Raw genomic sequence first — 19980 nt, forward strand, 5'->3', positions numbered from 1 at the left:
CGCCGTTTGCGCGCTGCTGTCACTTCTACTCGCCGAGACGCCGACTAACCCGAGGAAAACAATGATAAATACAGCTCATCCTATTCCTTGAGTTAATGAAATAATGCATTAGCTTGCGCTAAATTTAGTTTTCGATTCATTCTGCACGTTTCAACGTCGCTCGCTCAATCCAACCGGCCGTTGCTTGCTTCGCGTGTCTCCTTTCCCTTAGTTGGCGCCTTGCTCGTCAGTTTATTAAAAATGTTCATATTAGGTTCGTCCTTCTTGACATCACAACAACTCTTGGGATATGTAGTCTTTTGTGCTGCTTTCGGTTTTGAAAAAAGGACAAGAAATGATGGAAATATGGAGATAGACACATGGTCCATGCAGCGTTTTAATGCATATTTATGAGTGCAATAAAACTATAAAATTCAAATGACATTATCTCCCGTTTTACTTGGTCGATTGACTTCAAATAAAAACTGGTGTGGACATCAACTTCCGTACTTTCAAACGAGAGCAACCAGGGGCACGCAGGTGACGTAATTACAGCGTTATGAGGCTTCAAAGATGATATGCGTAAACGTGTCGCATCCGACACATTCGCTGTTAAAGGGTTAATTAATATCATAATAGCATCCGGGGGGGGGGGGGGTGCAGTGACCCAGGAGTCATTGAATGACCGGCTTGGATGGTATTGGATCTCATCCCGTCAGCATTCACATTTTCTATATATTTGAACAGTAAAAATGCATAGTTTTGAGTATGGGAGTACTCAGAGAGGTCTACTAGTAATATTCACCAGCCTTGGCCAAAACTTATTCAGAACTGTGAATTTACAGTACCACAAAAATTTGAACTGTAACCAGTAACTCGATCAAAGTCCACATTTAGGTCATTTATTTCAAATTTTCTAAATATTGGTACAGTGAAAATGCCTCGTTTTGAGTATGGGAGTACTCGGAGAGGTCTACTAATATTATTCACCAACCTTGGCCAAAACGTAATCAGAAATGTGGATTTACAGTACCACAAAAATGAGAACTGTAGCCTGTAACCAGATCAAAGTCCACATTTAGGACATTTATTTCAAATTTTCTAAATATTGGTACAGTGAAAATGCCTAGTTTTGAGTATGGAAGTACTCAGAGAGCTCTACTACTAATATTCACCAACCTTGGCCAAAACGTAATCAGAAATTTGGATTTACAGTACCACAAAAATGAGAACTGTAACCTGTAACCAGATCAAAGTCCACATCTAGGACATTTATTTCAAATTTTCTAAATATTGGTACTGTGAAAATGCCTAGTTTTGAGTATGGGAGTACTCAGAGAGGTCTACTACTAATATTCACCAACCTTGGCCAAAACGTATTCAGAACTGTGGATTTACAGTACCAAAAAAGTGAATACTGTAATCAGATCAAAGTCCACATTTAGGACATTTATTTCAAATTTTCTAATAATAATTTTGGTACAGTAAAAATGCATAGTTTTGAGGATGGCTGTAGTCAGAGAAGTACATTATTAATATTTACCACACATTGCCCAATCAATCAATAACAGAGGGGTGTCCCAAACAACTAGCACGATCATAAAACAAACAAATTCACGTCCATTTTGCAGTTGGGGGGCTTGCGATATTAATTTCGAGTGATGACATCACTCTAAGCTCCTCATTTACTGCAAAATGGTCCCTAAGAGTTGTCATTCCTTTGTGCTACGTTCGTGCTAGTTCTTAGTACACCCCTTTGTTATTGAGAGAGTTGGTACGCTCCATTAGCCGCGGAAGCTAAACTAAGGAAAAGCTAAAATTAATATCTTAATAAAAGCATAATACTCCATCTACAAAACCTAGCTGACCTCAGATTTACCAATAAAAGAATTGTAAATGTCTTTTTTTTTAATTCCGGGTCATCCTCTTTCCGTCGTGCTGCGTGATTCTGCTGTGAGCCTTTTGCATTCGTGCTGCGGGCCATTTGCTGTCGTGTTGTGGCAATTGGGGTTCGTGCTTTTGCCAACCATGTCTGAAAGCCATGACACAATCAAATCCCACGTCACCTTACACAGGAATTTACCGGGATATAAGTCTGAAAGGGGCTTAACATTGCATTCATGGAATAAGAATTCATCAATTTTAATTGATGTGAAATAGCTGCCAAAACTGTGATGCCAAACAAAATGAATCGGATTTGTTCAAAATATTATGACATAAAAATGCGGCATATACTGTGAGTCTTTCCACACTTGATTCATAAACAAATGTATATTTTTCTTCCAGAGCCATGTGGTTGAGAGTTCACAGCCCAGTCGTGTGGGTGCTGCCGCTGTGCTGGAGTTTTGGGTGGGGATTTTGACCCAGCAGAACCTATGGTACCGGGACAAAACAGTGTTGTTCCTCATTGATCAAATCTGTTTTGCGGCATTCACACATCATCAGGAGGATTGTCTACTGAAGCTCCTTCACCAACAGCATAAGGTATTTGGATCATTCATTCATGATTGTTGGAAGTCCACGTCTGATCCAACAGTGTAAGTTGGTAATGCCATGGTTTGAATTCTTATTGCAGAATGCTTTGGGTTACCATGGAGATCGAGGTCTGCTCTCCTCCCTGGTAGGCTGGATTGCTGGAAATGCAACACCGTCTTTTATAGAGGGACAATCACTGAGTGCAGAAGTAAGAGTCTCTAAGCCCCAAAAATTTGCATAAAAGCTATTTGATCTCACTTGTTGACAGGATTAGTGTTGCTTTGTTGCTAGGTTTGGTTTGCCTGGCTGGTGCTTAACATGGAGGGCACATTTGAGGAGGACTCTCAGCTCAGACGATGTGTTGAAAATGAGCTCTTGTCAGAGCCGAGTATCTCTCCAGAACAAGCCTTAAAGGTACAAATGGGAATGTTGTTATCAGAATGGATGGATGACTTTTAGCTAATTTGCTTGATGTCTGAGCTAGAGGGCCCAGCAGAGGCTGAAGTTGCCAGTCACCCCATCATTGCAGCGACTACAAGTTTACCGTTGGGCCTGGCAGGCATTGGCCACACCCCCTGACCACCCCCTCTTACCACTGGTTTGGCAGAAGTTCCTACAGCTGTACCTCAGGCAGCCCGGTCCCGATTATGGGTATGACACATCTTTTAATCTGACTAAACTATACAGTACAACTAAATACAGTAGAACAAACTTAAATGTGGTGCTTTTTATTTTAAAAGCATCTCCCAACAGTTTTTCTAGTATTTTGCGTATTTACAACTTCAGATTTTCAAGTCGTCAAAAGTATTAACCCCGAAGGAATTCAAGTTTTAATACCTCGCAACTAAGAATAAAAATGTATTATTTGAGCATTTGTATCATTTCATGTATAGCACATGCCAACAACTTTGAAGATGTGATATTTTTTATTGTGAAGCAAACAACAAAAAGGCAAGAAGACCTCAGTGTGCATAATTATTCACCACCCCAAAGATCAGTACTTTGTAGAACAACCTCGTGCTGCAATTACAGTGAGGAAAATACTTATTTGAACACCCTGCCATTTTGCAACTTCTCCCACTGAGAAAGGATGGGCGGGTTTGAAATTTTCACGGTGGGTGCTTGTCCATTGTGAGAGACAATCTAAAAAAAAAAAATCCAGAAATCACAGTGTATGTAGGAAGGAGGTTATTCCCCAAATTCTCACAATACATGGCCTTGGTCCCCTTCTCCTTAATACAGTGCAATTCTTTGGTCCAGTATGCAGAAAAACAACCCCGAAGCATGATGCTACCACTCCCATGCTTCACAGTAGGGATGGTGTTCTTGGGATGGTTCTCAATATTCTTCTTCCTCCAAACTTTATTAGTGGAATTAAGACCAAAAAGTTCAATTTTGATCTCATGTGACCAGATTACTTTCTTCCATAACTCCTCTGGATCATCGAAATGGTCATTGGCAAACTTAAAACGGCCTGGACATGTGCTAGTTTGAGCAGGGGAACCTTCCGTGCCCTGCATGATTTTAAACCCTGACTTTTTGTGTATTACCAACAGTAACCTTGGAAATGGTAGTCACAGCTCCTCCTGTATAGTTATTGGCTGATTCTTTACCATTCCTAGGATCATTGAGACCTCACGAGGTAGATCTTGCATGGAGCCCCAGTCCGAAGGAGATTGACAGTCCTGTTTAGCTTCTTCCATTTTCTAATAATTGCTCCAATGGTGGATGTTATATCACCAAGCTGCTTGGCAATTGCCCCATAACCCTGACCAGCCTTGTAAAGGTCTACAAATCTGACTCTGATGTCTTTGGACAGCTCTTTGGTCTTGACCATGTTACAAGTTTGAGTCTTACTGATTGTATGGGGTGGACAGGTGTTTATATGCAGCTAACCGCCTCAAACAGGTCAGAAAGTCAGACTCAAAAAGTCCACCTCCACTCTTTCGTTGGACTTTTTAAAGGTGACTAACAGGTCTTTGAGGCTCACAATTCTAGCTTATAGGCAGGTGTTCAAAAACTAATTTGCAGCAGTATAATACAAATAATTAGATTGTCTCTCACAGCGGACAAGCACTTACCATGAAAATTTTTAAACCCGTCATCATTTGTAAGTGGGAGAATTTACAAAATTGCAGGGTGTTCACATACGTACTTCCCTCAGTGCACATCTCACTGTCTGTTCTGTATAATCTCTGTGCTTGCCACATCTTGAAACTTGGAATTTTACCCATTCCTCATGGCAAAACGTCTCCAGCTCCTTCAAGTTGGATGGTTTCCGCTTGTGAACGGCTGTCCTCAAGTCTAACCAGAAATTTCCAATTGGATTAAGGTCCAGGCTTTGATGATGGCATTCAAACACATTTAATTTCTTGTCCTTAAACCATTCACGCATAGCTTTAGGACAGGGGTCAGCAACCCTGGTCATCGAGTGCCACTATCCAGCTTGTTTTCTATGTCTCCCTCCTTTGGCACACCTGAATCAAATGATCAGCTCATCAGCAAGCTCTGCAGGAGCCTGGTAACAATCATGATTATTTGATTCAGGTGTGTTTAGGGTTGGGCATCGATGGGAACCTGTTCTAACACGCCGATGCTCCCAGAATCATTCGAATTTTAAAATTTCGATTCCTTATTTCGATGCCCTGAACGCCGAGCAGAAAAAAATTGCTCGATTTCAAAGACTGATATTTATATATAAGTTAAAATTACCCCTGTGAGAAGTTCATTTAATTTAAGAAATCCTTGAGAAGTTCAGACTTTAATATAAACTATGCATTTTTTTTACCCTGCTTCTTAAAAGAATCAGAATCCAGAATCGTTCGGAACCGGAATCAAAACGTGGAATCGGAATCGCTAAATTTCAAACGATGCCCAACCCTCGGTGTGTTAAAGGAGGGAGACATGGGAAAACAAGCTGGGTAGTGGCACTCAAGGACCAGGGTTGCTGACCCCTGCTTTAGGAGAATGATTTGGGTCCTAGTCCTGCTGAAGGGTGAACCTTCGCCCTAGTCGGAAATCACAGGCAGGCTGAAACAACACATCATCCATCTTTTCCTCTACGCGGACTAGACAAAAATAAGTCTGTTAAGCTTATTTTAGCTCGCTATTTTTGTTAGTTTCAAGAAATGTGAATAAAATTTACAGATAATTTCACTTATTTCTAGTAGATTTACACTGAAAACAAGGGAATTTAACTAGTTTTAAGGAAGTGTGTTTTTGCAGCGTATACTTCCTTCTCTTTGCATCCTTTAGACTGGCTGCTGGTGGATGCATTGGCCGAAGATTCTTCCAGTCGTCCTCTCAAGCCACATTGCTACAAGACTTGAGGCAGAGAATACAAACTGTATCGGACTTCCACCATGCTGCCAGTCAGGCCCTAAGGGTGCCGCCAACAGGCACATCTTCAGCAGGCAACCATGGCGACCAACGTCCTGGTAGCCCCTGCCGCTCCTACCTCACCTCTCCCCAGCTACACACAGAGTTGGTCAGGTTGGTTACCTGCTATACTTTGAGCTATTACAATATTTCCAACATTCTTTCACGTTTTTGCAGGTTGTTTGGTGTTTTTGCCCTGTGGTTGGATGATGAAACTCTGCAGAAGCAGGAAATTTACCTTCCTTCTCTTCCACCCGAATATGAACCACACAGACTTGCCCAGGTTATGCAGCAGCAACAGGTCAGTTTGTCTGCTAGTTCTGTAACCCTTTGAGGGACAGTTGACAGAAAAGCTGACACTTAAGACCTTTAGCGCTTTATAGAGCAAGCGACTATTTATTGGTCATTTATTCTTTTATTTTTTAATTTATTTTATTTTATTTTTTTGACACTTAAAAGAGCGTAACGCTTTATAAGGCAAGTGACTATTTTTGGTCGTTAAAAAAAAAGTTGAATATTATTAGAACTTTATTATTGGATGGGGCTTTGCAAGGCTAAGGAAAAAATATGGCAAAATTCGTAAAAACTTTTCCATTCATTTCTAACGGGATGCCATTGACAGCCATGTACGTCCAAATTTCCCATTCATTTTCAATGGGAGGAAATCATTGGTTTTTGTGATTTTTCACCATTTGCTGTTACAACCCATTGACATTCAGTTGGCGCCCAAGTAATTTCATGCCATTGACAACCATTCACGTCCATGCCATTGACGGGCATGTACGTCCAAATTTCCCATTCATTTTCAATGGCAGAAAAACATGTGTGGTTGTGATTTTTGATCAAAAACATACCATTATAGCCCATGGACATTCAACTGGCGCCCAAGTAAGTCGATGCCATTGACAGCCATGCAACAGGTTATGTCCTCGAAATGTCCCCAAATCAACAGGAAGTGACCTGTTTACAACAGGACGTGTCCCCGAAATGTCCCCAAATCAATAAACAGGAAGTGACCTGATAACAACGGGAAGTTATAGGTGCGACAATTAATCGACAACTATCCATTAGCGAATTAATCGACAACTACCGTATTGGCCCGAATATAAGACGGCCCTGATAATAAAACGACCCCCTCTTTTTCAAGACTCAAGTTTAAAAAAGACTTTCTGAACACCAAATTAATTTTTATACAGAAAATAATTACAGTACATCCGAAAAAAATGATTATAACCATATATTTGAGAGAAAAAGCATGTTATTTTGCCTCATTCAAATCTTAATATATGAACATTTAAATATATAAACTAAATCACACTCGTAAATTAATGGCTTCTGGTTTTTGAAATGTAAATAAACCAATCTATTGTGATGAAACAAAATTGCAATAACTGCATCAACCATCAAAGTGAAGTCTAACTGCAACTGTAGTCTTGACACAAATCTGAATAAGGAAAAATATTGCAATAAAATAATGCAAACTGGTAAACTTGGTCGTGAATGGGTGTAACGTTTAGACCGCGAATATAAGACGACCCCCTCTTTTTCAATCTTATTTCAATGCAAAAAAACACCGTCTTATATTCGGTCCAGTACGGTATTTTGATAACCGATTAAACATTTAGGACTTTCTTCACCTTAAACTTGTCTAAATTCTTGAAATTATAACATATACAAAACTTCTCAGTTGTAAATGTTATCAGATTTCTCCATTAAATTTTTGTCAAGGCAAGGTAGGACATGAACAAAAATCTGCTTTTACCTTGGAAAGCAACAATTCACATTTTTGCCAACTTTCGGACATCTTGCCCCGTCTAAAATAGCTTCTTAATAAGGCTGCAACAACTAATCGATTAATAAATTAGTTGCGTACAAATTTGATAATCTATACAGTTGAAGGAAATAGTCATCCATTTTGTCTTCATTGCTGCTTACAACATGCCAAAAACAACTTCAAGGTAAATAGTGAAGGTAATTGAAAGAAGTGACATTCATCCAATGAATCGATTAATCATTAAATTAATGGTCCGATTAAATCGATTATGAAAATAATTGTTAGTTGCAGCCCTACAGGACACCTCCCCGAAATGTCCCCAAATCAACAGGTAGTGACCTGATATTAACAGGACTTGTCCCTTAAATGTCTCCAAATCAGCCCAAAGTGACATGATAGCAACGGGAAATGTCCCCAAATCAACAGGAAGTGGACATAAACTTGTTCATCATCATCATCATCAATCATTTGCCCCTCCCAGTCAAATTAAAGATTGGATGTCTAGCGCTGTCAATGGCAGCCAATGAAAAGAAGAAGAAAAAAAAAACAATTTGTGCTTGAAAGGGTTAGGAAATTGTCAAATATTGAATCAATAACAGTTCTGTTTACCACGTCATATTTAAACATTATTATTCTTCAGGAACTGTGGCTGGAATATATCGACCAAGAGCGTCTGCAGTATGAAAAGAAGGAGGTACTGTCCATGTGGGAGAAGGTGCAGAGCGAGCCATCATTCCTTCAAACCCAAAACTCCAGCTTGACTGACTATACGAGCTCCAGCAATGGTACAAAGGAACAGTACAAATCATTACCTATAGGTTTATTGAAAGAGAATCCCAGTTGGAGCATGTTTTTCCTGCACTGTTTGCTCTGCACTTTTCATTAACTTGACAGTTTTCAGAGTAATGCAAGAAATTTTTCAATTTAAATTGAAACTACTTGTTTGGAGAAACTAAACGATATTGAAGATATGCTTTAAATTTAACAAATTTCTTATAGACGTTTACAATGCTGGGATTCTCACAGAAACATTGTCTGGAATAGCATTGTAACACATTTTATTGACATTTAAAAGTGTTGGAAAGCTGGCTTAACACCAACATGTTTGTTTTTTTGGCAAAAGTCATTACAATTCAACACCAATAAAAGTGCTAAATTGCTGTTACTCTTTTTTTTTTTTTCTGCAGCAAAGGATCGTATCCAGTCCAACTTGCAGAAGCATCCGGTGCCACTTCCACCTCCCGATCTCCAACACATGAAATCTCCAGTGCCTGAGGTTCCCAACGTTTGTCTCTCTGACTCCAAAGCTGCTGCTGACCTACTTCAACGGGATCTCAGCATACTGCAGGACCAAGCCAGGTACCTTAAAATACAGTAGAAATCGACCGATATGAGTTTTTCAGGACCGATACCGATTATTATTAGTGTTAGAGGGGCCGATATTCATTTGCAGTAAAAGTGTAAAAATTGGCGGAAAAAATTGAATAATGCAAACACTGAAGTTCATTGAAATGCCTAAAGCATGTTAATAGCGTACCGCACGAATGCTATTTTTAGACGGTGATTCGAATCGTAAAGCGGAAGTGGGACATTATAGACACGCCCTCCATTACAAACCATTATATTTCTGCTAGTTTTCTCCGGTAATCTTTCAAAAACGAACATGCCGATTAAACATTGCTCTAATGAAACGTGTAAAAAAAAAAAATTAAAAAAAAAACATGTTACTGTCTCACCGTGCCGCCTTTATAATGCAAATTATTGTTAACCAGAATAGTGTAGAAAAATGCTTGTCTTTATTAAATGCTTCATTGAGTGAGTCCAATTCAATCCGTTCACACTGCTCACTTATACACAATGAGTTGCCACAGCAAGTGTTTAACAAGCGAAATGATGATTGACACAATCGGCGTCTTTGAAGGTAGCACTGCCACGCTTCTCTGGCAAGATCAAAGCTTCAACTCCTGTCAATCGTCGTTAACTTTAACAAGCAAAACTCGCAGTGCAGTCCTGACCAAGAAGAGCAGCAGGAGGGAGCGTGAGGCTGTGCGAGCATGAAGCAGAAAAACTTTTTTTTTTTTTTTTTTTTTTTTAATTAAAAACACGATTGTATTAAAAACACGATTGTTTTCCCCCGATTCCGATCCTCTGAAAAATGGCGTGATCCCTAGTTTTAATTCGACTTTTTTATATTGGCCGGTCGGTTTAAAAAAAAGGCCGACATCGATATACTGTTGGTCAAATTTCCAAATATCGGCCCGATATATCAGCCGGTCTTTATATCGGTCTATCCCTACCTTAAAACTGTTATGGCATATTTAAATGATACACGGTTATGTTTATGTGCCACATTGACACACAAACCACCAACCAGATATGTGTCTGTGGTGTCAGGAGTGCGGTATCACGAGAAGCCCAGCAGGTGGCCATGGAACAGGAGCTTTTGGAAAGTCTGCCTCTGCTTTACAAGAACCGACCAGAGCAAGTGACCATGAGCCTGGAATGTAAAGGAAAAGGAGGGCAACCATGCCAGGGTCCAGCTAATATCAGCGTCACAGTATGACTACTCTCGCTGCGCTGCAGAAACATTTACCAATGTCTTTGCCTTGCTGTGAATTGTTCACCTGTGTGACCCTTTGTGTTATGTTCAGTGTGAGTGTGTCCAGAGACAGGAGGCGGTGCAGACTCAGATAACGTCACTACGCAGGGACATCAAGAACCTCCATACTGACGCTATGGCTCCTCCTCCTCAAAGCCTGGCTCAGGCTGCTGTCCACACAGAGAATTTTATTACGTGATTATAATAATCTGTTATCTCTTTTGAAATAACAAACGTTACACAAAACGTTTAACGTTAAAATTGTTTGTTTATGAATGTGCGCAGGGCTCTTGTGAACATGTACAAATCCCAGAAATCCCCATCAGTGCATCATGTTGGCGTATCAGCCTTCTACCAGGTGGTGTCGTTTGTGTGTGAAGACACATTACGACATCCACCAACACGCCAGTACCTCTCGTCTTGTGTGGAGATCCTGGGACAGGTAGACACACACATACACACGTTCTGGTCAGGCTGTTTGGTTACTACGTATACTCAACTCATATCCATAAAAATAGCATTTAGTAAAATTCAGACCTCTGCCAATGCTAGTAACACAACCCACTTCGCCCATATGTCTAGAAGAGTTGAATTAAGATTAATTTGCTCATCACAGAGAAATTAAAGTGAAAACAAAAGAATTGAGTTATTCTGAGACCATTCTCTATCCATGTTGCTTTAAAGGGAACCAGGAACTACAGACAGAAAGACTTGTAGTTCTTAAAAGATAAATGTTAGTATGAGATATAATAATTTGATATTCAAACCCCTCTTAAAGGGATCCTCTATTTTTAAGACAAGTAATTCTTAAAAGATAATGTTAGTATGAGTTATATTTGTTGTTACATTTGAGTTACAGTGTTGTAAGGTCCACGTCAGAGTCACTGTCGTCACTGTAGCATGCCATAGTGCTTTAATTATTTAGTATGATTTGGGGAAAACTCTCACGAAGAAAAGTCAACATAAAAGATAGCAATAGTAATCCAAATCCGCGTTTTTTACTCACTCGAAGATCCAGGAATTAGACCGATCCCATGTCAATGTCGCAGCCGCGATCATGCCGTCAATTCCACAAAATAGACTGATCCGAAAAGCCGCTGTGGGACCGACGAATCAAAAAAATGGACAGATCCGAAACCAATATTGCAGACGCGGCGGGACCGTCGGATCCAGAAAATAGACGGATCCCTTACTTGACTGAGGATCCAGGAAAAATGTTCGGGCGCCAGTTGTAACGCGTGGTGGGTAGGACACTTGCATACAGGGACCAAAAACGGGGAGAAACTTCCACTTATGCACATTTATTCACTAAAAATAATAATTCCACCTGGACCACTCACTTCACTTCCCTTGTTTCCATTTGACTGGAAATTGCATACAAAAGCACCAAATCGTGGCATTTTACTTCGCGAGTTTAGGCAGCAATAAGCAATTGTTGAACACGTTACACATTTGGAAAGATCCCAATGACGTCATCACTGCCAGCCCGCAAACCATGGCGCCAGCTAACGGTCAAAATATTGACTAAATGTAATAAAATATTGCCATTGATTTAACATTTTATGTGTTTCTAACAACATATTTTAGTAAAAGAGAACAATTGTGGTTTATTAGAGCCTACATGTATTTAAGTTAGAGGTTCACTTTAACAATTGTGGTTTATTAGAGCCTACATGTATTTAAGTTAGAGGATCACGTTAATGGTTTCGTTTTTATAAATTTTGAAAAAATTAGTTTAACTAGTAGGTCGCGGTTGTTGACGACACAGTGCACGCATGGCGGTGACGTCACTGGGAAGCGCTGCCTTACTTCTCAGTGTCACTCGTTAGCGACATAAACATGTTGTCGGTTCTGTCCTTCTAGTTTGAACCTGAGGGGAAAAGTGATGAGCCGGAAAGCACTGTTGATATTTCACAAAACCAGCAACAAAAGCAATTGCATAAAGGTCTCCAGCGAGATTCAAACCTGAATGTCCCGTGCTAAAGACGAGTTAGTATACCACAGGACTACCTCATATAGAGTCATGATTTGCCTGAGAAAGCAATCACAACCCACATGCGTTGTCTGTGTGCGGTAAAACCTGAAAGGGAAACGCAACTGAAAAGAAAGTGCGGCCTGCTTGACCACGGAATTAGAAAACGCTGCTCACTTCAGACAGCAAGCAGACAACAATAACATAGGGATTGCATAAAAGGGTGTGTTGATCACACAAAAATCACAAGATTGCGAAAAAGTGAGACACAAAAAGGGTCCGTGAAAGTAGGTACAGTGGGGCAAATAAGTATTTACTAATTGTGCAAGTTCTCCCACTTGAAAATATTAGAGAGGCCTGTAATTGTCAACATGGTTAAACCTCAACCATGAGAGACAGAATGTGGACAAAAACAGAAAATCACATTGTTTGATTTTTAAATAATTCATTTGCAAATCATGGTGAAAAATAAGTATTTGGTCAATACCAAAAGTTCATCTCAATGTTATGTACCCTTTGTTGGCCATAACGGAGGACAAACGTTTTCTGTAACTCTTCACAAGCTTTTCACACACTGTTGCTGGTATTTTAGCCGATTCCTCCATGCAGATCCCCGCAAGAGCAGTGATCTTTTGGGGCTGTCGTTGGGCAACACGGACTTGCAACTCCCTCCGCAGATTTTCTATGGGGTTGAGACCTGGAGACTGGCTAGGCCACTCCAGGACCTTGAAATGCTTCTTATGAAGCCACTCCTTTGTTGCCCTGGCTGTGTGTTTGGGATCATTGTCATGCTGAAAGACCCAGCCACGTCTCATCTTTAATGCCCTTGCTGATGGAAGGAGATCTTCACTCAAAATCTCTCGATACATGGCCCCATTCATTCTTTCCTTTACACATCAGTCGTCCTGGTCCCTTTGCAGAAAAACGGACCCAAAGCATGATGTTTCCACCCCCATGCTTCACAGTGGGTATGGTGCAATTCAGTATTCTTTTTCCTCCAAACAAGAGAACCTGTGTTTCTACCAAAAAGATCTATTTTGGTGTCATCTGACCATAACATATTCTCTCAGTCTTCTTCTGGATCATCCAAATGCACTCTAGCGAACCGCAGACGGTCCTGGACGTGTACTTTCTTCAGCAGGGGGACACGTCTGGCAGTAGGACTTGAGTCCCTGGTGGCGCATTCTGTTACTGATAGTAGCTCTCTGTAGGTCATTCACTAGGTCCCCCCGTGTAGTTCTGGGATTTTTGCTCCCTGTTCTTGTTATCATTTTCACGCCACGGGGTGAGGAGGGAGTTGAAAGTCCGTGTTGCCCAACGACAGCCCCAAAACATCACTGCTCTAGAGGAGATCTGCATGGAGGAATGGGCCAAAATACCAGCAACAGTGTGTGAAAAGCTTGTGAAGAGTTACAGAAAACGTTTGGCCTCAGTTATTGCCAACAAAGGGTACATAACAAAGTATTGAGATGAACTTTTGGTATAGACCAAATACTTATTTTCCACCATGATTTGCAAATAAATTCTTTAAAAATCAAACAATGGGATTTTCTGGGGGTTTTTTTCCCACAATCTGCCTCTCATGGTTGAGGTTTACCCATGTTGACAATCACAGGCCTCTTTAATATTTTCAAGTGGGAGAACTTGCTCAATTAGTGGTTGACTAAATACTTATTTGCCACACTGTAAATGGAGAGTACTTATATATCGCATTTATCTACATTCTTACAATGCCCAAAGCATTTTACATTAGCACACATTTACTCTTTCACGCACACATTCACACACCAATGGTGCTGCTGCCATGCAAGGCGCTGCCAACCCATTGGGGGCAAGTAAGGGTTTAGTGCCTTGCCCAAGGGCACTTCGACAGTGGGCAGTTGTAGCCTGGAATCAAACCGCTGACCTAGGACAACTCAAGCTACCAACTGCGCTACAGCCGCCGGTCAGGATCAATTAAAAAAAAAAAAAAATGAGGGAAAACTGCGGTGAGAGGGAGACAAATTAAAAAAAACAAGGCAATGATGCAGCTAGCAGCGAAGGGATGTACATACTGTGAAATGGCAGCAAGTGAATATCTCGGCAAGCCGCCTAGGATCGGTTTAAAGACACTGCTGATGAGCTGAAATTGGATGCAGGTACGACGTTGGGAACTCATCCCACAGCTCTGTAACAAAACAATCTGACCAGCAGCAGAATATGACAAATTAATGCCAGTTGTCATATTAGCTTCGCTTGCTAGGGTTATTCTCAGCTATTCTCCCTGTCCAGCCCAACCGTGTCATCAGCCCCAGCGTGCATTGCACGCGTAAAACATGGCATCCTTCGGAGGTCAAAACATGTAATAAATATTACAGATTTTTAAATCAATGGCAATAGTATATGTGTTTCTAATAATATATTTTAGTAAAACAGAACAATTGTGGCTTATTAGAGCCTACAAGTCTTTAAGTCCGAGGTTCCCTTTAAGAAAATTGACACATGACATCCCTGGTGAAAAAAGTAATAATATTAGTCCTATTTTTTCTGAAGGTTTTCATCCAGGGTAATCCTGAAGAATGTAACCGTGTCCTGAAGACCATCCTGGAACAGAGACGTCTTTGCCCTCTTATTTCTCCTTTCTTCACGCCTAACGCAGCGCCTGGCCAGATGGTCTCACTCTACCAAGACGTAGTGGCATCACTACATCTTGATAGTGCAGACGTCATTTTCATGCTACTCACAAAGGTTGGACCAATCTGTGGACATATCTCATGCACAAAAGTAGCCACTCTATTTCACTTTCCTTTTGCATCATTTTTCAGTTTGATTTGTCCAACTGGTTGAACGAAGCTCATCCCGTATTTTCCGAGAGGACCCAGTTACTAGAACTCGTCCATGGAGGCCTTTGTGTATGCGGCCGAGAACCCGAACAGGAACTTCTCACCCCTTTTCACCTTTTCACCAAACACTGGACCTTGCTTTTACGCCACCACTTCCCTGACCACTACAGTGACTGCCTGCGTCTGCTTATGACCAGTAAGTGTATCTGTTTGCATGGAAATAAAGGGAGTGAATCGTCAAGGTTAGGTAGTCTTCTCTGACCGGATAAAAATGCTTCTATTTGTCAGCATTTTGAATTGAATTAGTGTTTAAAAAGCTAGCAAAACAATTGATGGACAGGTTTGTATTATCACCAGTGAATCATATTCGAGACTCGCTTTCCATTTATTCATATTTTCCTTTAATCGCTATTCGCATGGTAATGTGCCTTGGAGTAGAAACAAAACACATAGTCATCTCTTTGAAGTAGTGCCATCCACTCATCTTTCAAGCTTGCAAAAATATTGGATAAATGGATTATAGTATTCCTCAAACATTTTACCAAGAAAAAATATTCATTGTTGTTGAAGCGCAAATGTTCGTGTGAATGCAAATTAAGCCGTCTGTAATCTCTATATTTGCTCTGCAATTAATGAAAAGTCCAAACTGTAGTTCGCCTTTCATGGATAAGACAACTTTCCTACTCCTTTCAAACCATCACAATGAACACAATGAGCGCAAGCCACTGCTTATAATAGCCGTCCTCAGCCACCATGCAATAGTACTCCGAGGACATCTGATTTGACTCACAGATGAAACCAGAAGTTTCCATAACCTATATAGAAAGATGCATGCCGGTATGCTTTTTATCACACATTATACTATAGCTGTCAATGTTTTTGTTTTTTTTTAAAATATGAATTATAGTTTTCTTTCACTAACTACTACAACACATACTCTATGAATATTATACATACAGTGTAGGGATGTCCCGATCCAGGTTTTTGCACTTCCGATCCGATACCGATACTGGCCGATACCGATACCGGCCTATCTGAGCATGTGTTAAAGTTATTTAGCCTTAGGGATGGGAATTGATAGGATTCTTACGATTCCGATTCCATTATCGATATTGCTTAACGATTCGATTCTTTATCGATTCTCTTATCGATTCTAATTTGGGGAAAAAGAACAAACGTTTTGATTGGTATCGAGTTTGTTTAATCAGAACTCACAACCTTACAAACTCACAACAAAATCAAAAGAGGCCCAAAGCCTCAATGTTAACTGTGGCAGTAAGTGGCAAATACACAAGAATGTGTAACATTTTACTGAAACATTTATCTAATAGAAATAAAAAATATTGGTATATATTGGCAGATAGGTTGTTGTTCTGCCTTTGGCAATATGTGTTAAAGTAGGGGTCCTCAAACTTTTTCCTGTGAGGGCCACATAACTTTTCCCTTCTCTGATGAGGGGCCGGGGTCAGTTTGTAACAGAAAAAGTGTGACGATTGCAGAAGTGCATAAATGTAAAAAATTATTGTTTTTCAGAAAGCCACAATCAAATAACCCTTTCTGGATTCTTCACGGAATGAAAGTAAAAAAAATAAAAATAATAATATAATAATAATAATTAATAATAAAAACACTATTAATTAAATAGATAATAACCAAATAACCCTCTCTGAATTCTTCAAGGAAAAAGGCCAGGAAATAAATAACACGATTGAGGAAATGCCGCATCCAAGCGAGTGAGCGAGCAAAGTGAGAGAGGGAAACACTTCTACGAGCCTACGTTCTTTGTTAATGTTAATATCTACAGAGGCAACGCCTGTATGTATCATCTTTTGTGTTGTTGTTGTTGTTGTGTTTCCACTCGCGATCGGACACTTAAATCCAGTTGTGTAGTGGTTTGAACGATGTGCTAATGCTAGCGAACGAATGCTAACCATACTGTTATTAGCAGCTAATCATCGCTGATTTACGTTGATGCAAACCTGTTTGTTATTGGGGACGAAATTGATTTGTTTCATTCATTCATTTCATTCATCTATTCTTACTTTCACTCTTCAAGTGATGGTTGAATAAAGTCAGCAAATTATACCAACGTCTTCTACATCGTCATTTGGGAGTTTAGCTAGCTGTATAGCCAGAACTGAGCTTTAGCCTTTCTGTGAGGACAGCGCAGTCGTATTCCCTCCCGATGCAGTTACCTCCACCTTGCAATGACTGCAAGTCGCTTTGTTGTAATTTTTCCTCGTGAAGTGAGGACACACTTTCGAGCGTTTGAACCTACGTGCTGTCATTTTTATGTTTATGGCTGCAATGCTCGTGCTTACCCGTCGTAACCTTTCATTTTCACACTCTTTCCTGGTGAAGTTTAGTCAAACTTTGGAGCGAGTGGTTCTTGGCGCCATGCTAGTTTGATGCGTCTGGACAACAAGACACGTCACGACGCAATACGCGTCTTTAGGAATCGTTAAAGGGATCGTTAAGGCTTTTTCAATGTGATGTCGAGGCCTCGAAACACTCAGAACCGGTTCCGAATTGGAATCGGATTTCGATTCCCATCCCTATTTAGCCTCCTTACTTAGTTGTCAGACTCATGTTGAAAAGAGTTTTAGTACTATTGATAACAACTAGCCAGGTGAATGGCGTACTGCACGCAGGCTATTTTTACACCGTGACGTCGCATCGTAAAGCGGTAGTAAAGCCACATTATAGACCCGCCCTCGCATAGACACAACACAATTAGTGCTACTTTTCTCCGGTAATCTTTCAAAAACGAACATGCCGATCACGCATTGCTTTTTTGGAACTTGTAGAAACTACTCTAGACATTACGACACTTGAAGGATGTTTTCTTCATACGTTTCTGGAAACCAAAAACTCGGGAGGAAAAAATGTGAAGACCGAATCAACTTGCGCGGACTTTTAACACCAGCTCGGCGAATCCATTCACGTTTCATATGCAGTAAACATTATGTTGGGTTGGCATGGTCTTTCAGAGGACAAAGAGGTAAGCCATTTTTATATTTTTAATCTATTTTTATAGCGTAACGTTGTGCCGTACTGCTTCTGTCTGACAATGAATGACCTGAAAAGAATTACAATGGCATCTGACTGCCACTGTTACCGTTTCTGTTATATATATATATATATTAAAAAAAAAAAAAAACTTTAGTAAGGGGGAAGTGTAAATAAACTATAGGATTAAGATGTGTTATCAATGAAAAAATTAAAAGTGTTCGTTGGCTGTCACTGAGTAGCATTTGCGATCGCTACACAAAGCTAACTAAATTACCCCCAAGAACGGTAAGATACGTAGGACAACCAGAGGATATATAAGAAAGACAGGGCTGATGGTAAAGGATAGCTTGTTGAAACAGGAGAATGTTATTGTCAGTCGCGTCGATAAAAAAGCTAAAGCTATGCTCAGGTCGGCTCGTTTTTTTCGTCTTTTTCAGCCTTCGACTCTAAAGCCATGTCTTTAACTAAACATTTTTATGTTCTTCCACATCTTTGCCGGTCAATTTGGCACCAGGCACATCATTTTCGGAGAGAATTGGTAGGCTTAGCTCTGTAAACATCTCCTTCGTACACGATGGCCACAAACGGTGGCTTCTCCCTACTTAGCAACAGTAGCTAATGTCATGAATATTAATGAGCGGAAGTGACGTGTTGCTTGCGGTACGCCATTAGGTGAGTTTGAATAACACACAACAGTTGGTAACAAAAAACTGACCTGTTTATTCAACGACAAACACAAAACATTATAAATCACAAACAGAAATGGCATAGTCAGTCAGTAAAACGTGCAAATAATATTGTAAACCGTCTTAAAAAAGCAAAACACACAAACAACCTCAGTGGAAAATCCCACAAACCCCCCCAAGCTATTAGATGCTTTTAATGTTTCGTGCATTAGTTACAATAATTGTATAAAAAGCCTCTCAGGTTTAAATAAAGGACTATTTCAGTACAAGTTAACATTTTAAAACAGTAAATAAAATACTCAAGTCCCAATTCTGTATCAGCAGCTTTAAACTACATTCAATTCATTTCATTTTGCGAATCAACTGTTAAAGTTGTTAAAATTGCTCAAATTATTCCATAATTTCCCTTCTGTCTACTTTCGACATGTGAAAGTTTTAAAACTGTTTTGAAAATGATTCAAGTCAAGATTTTGCCGATTTAGGAGTATTTTAGATAAAAATATAATTTGGAAGGGTCACAACAGCCTACGAGGGAAGTCTCCTGCTTTAAGATGGCGGCCGTTTACTAACGCAACTAGTTTTCCATACTTCAATGTTGCTAACGCCGTCGAGTCTGTCATCTTGCATCTAGTTCTATATACATCTGATATCTATCATCTACAGTGAAACGATGTTGACGTAGTATGTAGCGGCTGTCAGCATCAGTAGGTATTCTTGTGTTTTTTATCCAGTGGCATGAGTTGAGCTAAAGCCGTGAGTTGAGCATTGGCATTACCCGGGTCTATGACAAGCATGATGTTTACTCTCGGGACGCAACGCGCTCTGTTTCTCATTGCGTCCTGAAGACCGCACTGTGTATTAGTTCCGCTTTACTTGACATATTTCAATAATCGGAATTTGGATGTTTGTGAATCGTTCTTGAATCTTCCACGGCCGAATCGCTCAAGGATGTAATGACGGCTCAGCATGTTGTACCGTGGTTCTAAGTGTTGGATGGTGCGTCTTTACTCACGAGTGACAATGGCTCGTCATCCAGAATGAATTCTTCGGCAATGACTCTTGTTATTCCCTGGGCTTTGGGACTGTCGAGAGCCAGTTTGTCACGCATAGCAAAAGTTTCTACCAGTGTTAGTTGCGTAGGACCTTTCTTTTTGTCTTCAGTTTTCTTAACATACTCCTTATATTGTTTGTGGTGATATTTCGCTAAATGCTTGATTAGGTTGGTTGTATTAAAACTTCTTACAGCTTTACCACCACGCTTGACTTTATTGTGGCATATGTTG

General features: G+C 40.2%; 1 protein-coding gene across 1 annotated transcript in view; it reads left to right on the forward strand.

Moving 5' to 3' along the window:
- epg5 (ectopic P-granules autophagy protein 5 homolog (C. elegans)) overlaps positions 1–19980 on the forward strand; it is a 62320-nt gene that overhangs the window by 26927 nt on the left and 15413 nt on the right. Inside the window, exons 20-32 of the mRNA XM_057831982.1 lie at positions 2266–2463; positions 2555–2662; positions 2746–2868; positions 2939–3105; positions 5710–5946; positions 6010–6133; positions 8247–8391; positions 8794–8965; positions 10001–10163; positions 10258–10400; positions 10491–10647; positions 14710–14904; positions 14982–15195. Coding sequence (XP_057687965.1) covers positions 2266–2463; positions 2555–2662; positions 2746–2868; positions 2939–3105; positions 5710–5946; positions 6010–6133; positions 8247–8391; positions 8794–8965; positions 10001–10163; positions 10258–10400; positions 10491–10647; positions 14710–14904; positions 14982–15195 — 2146 coding nt within the window. The remainder of the gene's footprint in view (positions 1–2265; positions 2464–2554; positions 2663–2745; positions 2869–2938; positions 3106–5709; positions 5947–6009; positions 6134–8246; positions 8392–8793; positions 8966–10000; positions 10164–10257; positions 10401–10490; positions 10648–14709; positions 14905–14981; positions 15196–19980) is intronic.

The sequence above is a fragment of the Corythoichthys intestinalis genome, chromosome 3 (genome assembly GCF_030265065.1).
Source record: "Corythoichthys intestinalis isolate RoL2023-P3 chromosome 3, ASM3026506v1, whole genome shotgun sequence".
Taxonomy (NCBI): Eukaryota; Metazoa; Chordata; class Actinopteri; order Syngnathiformes; family Syngnathidae; genus Corythoichthys; species Corythoichthys intestinalis.